This window comes from Brassica oleracea, chromosome C5, assembly GCF_000695525.1.
Source record: "Brassica oleracea var. oleracea cultivar TO1000 chromosome C5, BOL, whole genome shotgun sequence".
Lineage (NCBI taxonomy): Eukaryota > Viridiplantae > Streptophyta > Magnoliopsida > Brassicales > Brassicaceae > Brassica > Brassica oleracea.
Genome location: NC_027752.1, coordinates 36,580,597 through 36,588,145, shown reverse-complemented (window position 1 = coordinate 36,588,145; position 7,549 = coordinate 36,580,597). Strand labels below are relative to the sequence as shown.

Here is a 7,549-nt window from a genome sequence, read left to right as displayed (position 1 = left end):
AATCAAATCAGACACACGAGAGAGAGAATGAGATGAATAGACGTAGACACGACAGATCAATTGAGAAACGACGACGACGACGATAAATAAACGGTGAGACGACGATGGATCAACGGAGAGGCGAAGACGACGACGGAGAGACGACGACGATGACGACGACGGAGAGACGACGACGATGACGACGACGGAGAGACGACGACGATGACGACGACGGAGAGACGACGACGATGACGATGACGGAGAGACGACGACGACGAAAGACAGCGATGAGGAGAAGAAGAAGCGATGAAACGAGGACGGCGACAATTGATTTCAAATTTTTCTTTTTAATTACTGAAAGAAGAGGGCATAAGGGTAAATTACCCTTTTAGTGAAACCTATTTTTGTGATTTCTGATCCTGAGTGCTAGTTTGGGGAGGAAAACTTTGTTTGGTATTCTTTGTGTCATTTTCTCTAAAAAAAATTATATAATCTCATTTTTACCTCGTATTATCTCACAGATTTTATATTAATATTGTAATGTAGTTTCATTAAATAGATAAAAAAATAATTTAAATTTTTTTTTTTAGAACTGTTTTTTTCTCTAAAATAATTTAGGAAGATCTTACTAATATTGTTTGATATCTTCTTGAATTTGACTTATATGCTTAATTAGAAAAAACATTACTGAATATGTATACTATCTTTCTAAAATTTAGAAAGATATCGATAAATATCTATAACTAGGTGATTTTCCCGTGCTCATGCACATATATAAATATTTCAAGAATAAATATATTATAATAATTAATTGCTATTTATTTTTGATTTTAAATTAATTTATAATTTGTATGCAGCATTTATATTAATAATATTATATTACTTTATTTATACATATGATTTTATATATGTTATATCTAATCGGTTTTGTTGTTTCTACAGTCGATTTTGTTATCATTTAGATAAATTTGATTGCATCTCTGAATTCAGCTGTAATATTTTTTAATTCTAAATATATTAAAATTTGATTAATTTCTTATTTTCATTTAGGTGGTTGTTGTCTTAGATATGTAAATATATTTTTAATGAATATTATGTATAGCTAGGGTCGGCCCGCCCTACGGGCGGGATATACTTTACTTGTGATCTATGCTATTATTTATTTATATAATTTTGTAATTTGTGTTTTAGGTTCACATATGCAAAAGGTGTCATATCTCAATTTTAGTGTTTGGCCCTTTAAGTAGGAAGCTTGAGTCTGTGAACTGATCCTTATATTTTGTCTTTTAAATGTTGTTTGGGTTAATATGACAATTCTTTTTGGTTTTCGTATGTGGCCCTGCAAAATTAATAGTGAGTTTTTAGTGGTGGTATGATAGGTAGACGATTTTGAACTTTTTTGAATGTTTTTAGTAGTGTAAATATTAACTCGGAGGTTAAATTAACATGAAATTTTTAACTTTATTTGGAAAACCACTTGAGTTCAAAATTAACATGCAATACAAGTCTCAGCCCTAAGTTTCATATTCCTCCAGTGATTTATAAGAAATATTTAACAGCCGTACTTGGAAGCTCACATAAAGATTGCCGGAGACCGTTTGTTCTCTTATTCTTAAAGGGCAACAACCTGTCTAGGACCATATAAACCTATAAGTTTGGCGCTAATAGTTTTTTTTGTTTGGAACACAAAAAAAAAAATAGTTTACTTACTAAAGTTGTGTTTAAAAAAAAATAATGTTTGTGTTTTATTGGAAGAGGTAAGAAAAAAGTAAGAGACAGAAACTATCACACTTGCACGAGAAAGTCTGGTGCTATTTGAATTGAAACTCAAGTGGCATGTTTTTGTTATTTTCTCTTATTTTTAGGGTTTTAAGGATTTACTAAAAGTTAAATGAATACTGAAGTTTTTTAAGACAAATTAATGGATCAAAATTACGTTTTTTTTTGTCACGAAGAATTTCAAAACATTTACAGACAGTATACAGTGAATAGATTAAATGAAAATGCATTTTTTAATTTGTTTTCCGTAATAAATAAAGAACTTAATAGGAAACTATTGTTCGCTTCAGTTAAAAAAAAGCTATTGTTCAAAAGAAATAATGTTTATTAATAAAAGAAATTGCAAATTACAAAACTGGCATTTACTACTTTGTATTTGTATTTCCTTGAATCGGGCTTTGATTTAACATTACTGAATAACTCTATTCAATAAAGTTAACAAAAATATATGATCGGACAGTCGTAAAGAAGCTATTTACTCTATTTTTTTAATATATATTTTCGTCACCATCATCTTTAAAGAAAGGCTTTGAGAAAAATCAAATGTGTATTTATCTCTTCAGTTTTTTTATTTATTTGAGAGCTGGTATTTAATTAAAATAAAGAAGTATAAAATATTACATCCCCAATAGGGCAGATTTGATTGAGAATCAAATAAAAATCCTAGTATTATAATAGCCCAGAGTTTTATATCAACGAAACCAGTTGTCCATATTAGTAGCCCATTGGATAGAATCACGAAGAGGCCCATCAAAACTCAACCAAGTAGAGGAAAAGTCAATTCTGGAAAATACATGCAGACTTTTGTTTTGTCGAAGATTGACGAAGATCCGAAAGATGGAGTGCACGAAAGAAATCATCTGCTAAATTGGCAAACCAGGAAGCATCATGAGGTAAAGTACCAAACTTGCATCAACTAAGAGGAGAATTAAAATTTTATTCCGAAGACCTGAGATTTTATTCCTGATAGTAGAGTCTATCAATCGCAAGACATGAGAGAATTAAGAACAGAGTCTAGATATGGCATTGCCAGCTAAGGAGGAGTAAACGTCAATGAATTGAAGAACCTCGCCAATTAATGAGAGAGTTAAGAACAGAGTCCGAGTCTCTCCAGTTTTCTTAAAGTTATCTAATCTCTCTTTCTTCTCGGCTTTTGAGAGAGAATAAAAATGGCTTCAGGATTCTCCGGCGACGGTGGTGGGATGGATTTTTACGGCGGTGCTGGTAGATCTATCCTTAGCGATACCGGAACTGTCATAAAATCTGATAACAAAATCTTCAACCAACGTATAAGAACCAGATTCCCAGATTCTCAAAATATTCCTCGATTAGATCGGAGACTGGTTATCTGGTGGGAATAAATCACTGGAAAACGGACTCTAGCTGATTATCAAGCAAATCTACTGCAACATTTGTTTCATAATCAAGCAGCTATCAACATAGAATAATCTGTTGCCGACAATCGAAAAATACTGTAGAAATCTACGAAATGATTTAGAAGGAAAAAGTGATGATCTTTGAACTCACTTATTTATAGGTGTAAATCCACAACAATTTGAGATAAGAGATGTATGGAATGAGACGTCTTGGATGAGTGGGTCGGTGATATTAATGAAAACATTAATTGTATTTAATAAATCTAACGGAGAACAGTAACGCCGCAGTTTTTTCTCAGCGGGATAAAGAAGAAACATGTCATAACCTAAGTCAAACAATGCTTTTCGTACAGACCAACTTTTAAAATAATAGTCTTGTTGTATAGTCCATCCTAAGTCAAACTTCTTGGTTTTTTAGCAAGCCCAAATTAAACTTATCCCATTAATTGAAACGCAACACTTTGGAGTTGACGGACACGTGTCGAGACCAGAACACTCGACTTAATGACGTGGCGCTGAGGTATCTTCACACGAGAGCGACTGACATTTTTATATATATATAGATTTAAAATATATTGTGCTTAGAACGAAATAAAAAAAATAAACTAAAATGTCTGATTCCAAATTACATAAATTAATATAACGATATTATTTTGAAGTCTCACGTATATATATAAATTTTGCAAAAAAAACCTAAATTGTAACAGTTGGTTAATATTTTATTTTCATTTTGAATATGTTTTGAGTTGTCCTACGATTTATATTTATAAAATAAATTACTATTCTTATAAAATTTTATATTCATATCGTAGTTAAATCTATGATTTTAGTATAAGTTGAATTAGTCGAGTCACTCATGTTGTGAGTATATTGAGTTACATATATTTTTTCAAATTCAAAATAAAGTATAATTATTTTTATTATAATCAAGTCAAATCAAATCAATTTTATTTATCGTTTAAATGCTCATTTATTTTCATAATATTTATCAAATTATATGTTGATGTTTTTAAAAAATATTAGAAAATAAAATGATGATCAATTGGAAATTACATGCATAAGCAGCTGATACATTTTTGGAAGTTCATGAACACATATCAATATTTATAATAATTAAAATATTTTAAAAATTCTAAATAACTTTATGTTTTTGATTTATTGAATGGAAGCTGAAATTTATTTTAAATAATCTTAAAAATGAGAATTCAGATTTGCTTCTATTAAGGTTCACAAACATAAAAACATAAAATTTAAAATCAAATTTAATATTAAGAAAATAAATAATTTTAATAATGATAAAATATAATATATCTACCTCATTAAACTATTTTGTAACTATTTGATCAAACGATTTTTATTTTTAAAATTTAATTTTAGTTTTTAACATCTTTTAAAAATAAGCAGTAAACAAAATTGTGATTGTGCTTGAAAATAATATTATATAAGTAAAATATAATTTATCAATTTTTTTTGTTGTAATTGAAAGATATTATAGTCAACTACATATATGAAAAATAAATAAAACATTTCAATAATAGTAATAATAAAATATTTTTAGTCAATTAAACATATATTAGTTTATGTTACTTAATTATTTTATGTAATCATCTAAGAAAGTAGATAGATATATAAAAATATTTATATTACTTTAATTTTTTTTGTATGTTTTAAAATTAATATTTCTTTTTCTAATATCATGATTATCTGTGAAATATTTTTTTAATGAAATCACATTATATACAAATTTATATTTATCATCTAAGAAACTATAGATATAAAGAAAGTATTTTATTACTTCGAAAATATATTTTATGTTATTTAAAAATATTTTGTAAATGTAATATGGGCAAATCTCCAAAATAGCATTTTTCTAAGTTTATATCACAAAAATAGCCCTCAAAAACTAAAATGACCAAAATAGCATTTCATCTTTTGAAAAATTTAAATTTTTTTTATTTTTCAAAATTTGAAATCTTATCTCAAAATCCTACTCCTCAACTCTAAACCCTATAACCTAAACTCTAAACCCTAAACCCTAAACTCTAAACCCTAAACCCTAAATTGTAAACCTCACCCCTTAACTCTAAACCCTAATGTCTAAATTAATTTACTTTTGGGGTATAAGTGTATATTTATCTCTTTTGATAAAACATTAAGTGCTATTTTGGTCATTTTTATTCTTAGAGGTTATATTTGTGACAAAAACTTTTTTAGTGCTATCCTAGTCATTTTCTCATGTAATATTACTATTTTTTGAACTTTCCTTTTTGTGAAATCATATTATATATACATATGTTTTTGTTTTTCAATTCGATTTTTTAACATTATAAAAAAATTCCTTTTTATTATATGTATATATTTTTTGGAAAATTTTAAAAAGGAAATTAAATAAATAAATAAATAATAGTATTTTAAATGTAATATTTTAATTCATTAAGGGTATCTTTGTAATCAACCATCGAAAGAGTTAACATAAGTACGACACATAGGAAACTGACTTCTCAAATAATATTCTAGAGATATTTTCAAAAAATTTGTCAATTTTTTTATAAATGTGTACTAAGTATACATTCTTAATTAATGTTTATTTAGGATCAGACCTTCATGAATAAATACTTATAAATACTTTTACTAATCCAGGAAATACTTATAAATACTTTTCAGGATAAGACGAACTTACAATCACCAGCGAGAGGTAAATGCAAACCCAGCTTTTATGCAGAAATTACAAGCCAAGATCATGAAGTCTAAAGAATCAAATCCCGTCAACGGATGAAGAAACTTCTTCTTGGTTCATGCTTTTGTTCTCGTTTCACCAATGAATCAAAGTTGATCGTCTCTGGTCCGGTTTTCGGATCCATAAAGAATTGATGGTAACTCCATATGTTGTTTTTTGTTGTTGGGGGGGGGTGGGTGTTATTAGGACCATGAGACATTCAACGTTTCTTTATGGATTACAATATGAATCTACTCCCTTGAAATTTGGGCTTCAATATTTGATTTGGATCGGTTTACCGGTTTAGAAAGAAAGTAACTAATTAAAAAACATAAAAAAGTGTCTATGCGTCATAAACAACCAATTCTTATATTGATGAAAAACAACGAAAGATCTCAATACCAAAGCTGGCCACAAAAACCACAATACAACATATATTCTTATATTTATGAAAAAACAACGAATAAGCTCTATACAAAAGTAGCCCTGGCATCAGGGTCCAGGGATGTTGCCCGAATACGCTAGGTCGCTGTCACTGGATGCTCCATCTGCACATGAGAGTAACAGAGCCGAGAGGACACAACAGCTGAACAGAGCCAAGAACACAACATGAAGAAGGTAACTAACATGGAACTGTGTTGTTGTTGTCGCGATGGTAATTACCGTTGGAATGAAAAACTTTACAAAGACGGAGAAAGTGTTTTAAATGTTCGAAGAAAAAGAAACTTCGTGAAAAAAAAGATTTTATAACTTATAAGAAGATTCTTATTACTTCGATGATTCTTACAAACTTGGATAATTCTTGGTGATACAAAATGAGAAGAGAGTGGAAGTATTTATAGCTTCCAAAATACAAAATATCTTACATATTTTAATCCTAAATCTAGAGAATTCTATCATAATATCTAAGATTTTTTATCATAATTATCTAGATAATTCTATGAGAATATCTAGATTTTTATTCTAAGGAGGTGGAAGATAATTCTAGATATTGGACTAAGTTTGGACTAAAATTGTTAGTAAATTATTAGCCCAAAATGTGATCCAAATCAAATTTAGCTTTCAACACCCCCTCTTAAACTTGATTTGGTTACTCCTAGTAAGTTCCTCATCTTGATGAAGTCTTCTTGCTTGAGTGGCTTGGTGAAGATATCAGCTACTTGATCATTTGTCTTCACATACTCCAATTGCACATCCATCTTGGTAACACATTCTCTTATGTAGTGATAACGAGTATCGATGTGCTTACTCCGGTCATGGAAAACTGGATTCTTTGCTAATGCTATTGCCGACTTATTATCCACAAAGATCTTCGTTGGCTCCTCTTGTGGTAGGTTCAACTCCTTTAGCAAGTTTCGTAACCAAATAGCATGGCAAACACATGAAGTAGCTGCCACATACTCCGCTTCACAAGTAGAAAGAGTGACAATTGGTTGCTTCTTTGACATTCATGTGAAAACGGTTTCTCCAATGAAAAACACGAAGCCACTTGTGTTTTTCCGGTCATCTACATCTCCACCCCAATCGCTATCGCTATATCCAAAAAGCTTGTAATATTCAGAGATAGAGTAGTACAAGCCAAAGTTGATAGTACCTTTGATATAGCGTAGGATCCTCTTAGCTGCCTTGAAATGAGTTGTTGTTGGATGCTCCATGTATCGACTCACAACTCCAACTGCGTGTAGGATGTCGGGCCTTG

General features: G+C 29.8%; 1 protein-coding gene across 1 annotated transcript in view; it reads right to left on the bottom strand.

The window, feature by feature from the left end:
* Nucleotides 1-6,905: 6,905 nt before the first annotated feature.
* Nucleotides 6,906-7,549, bottom strand: part of LOC106292193 (copia protein) — a 4,011-nt gene continuing 3,367 nt past the window's right edge. Inside the window, 1 exon segment of the mRNA XM_013727808.1 lies at nucleotides 6,906-7,545. Within this exon segment, the coding sequence (XP_013583262.1) occupies nucleotides 6,906-7,545 (640 nt within the window).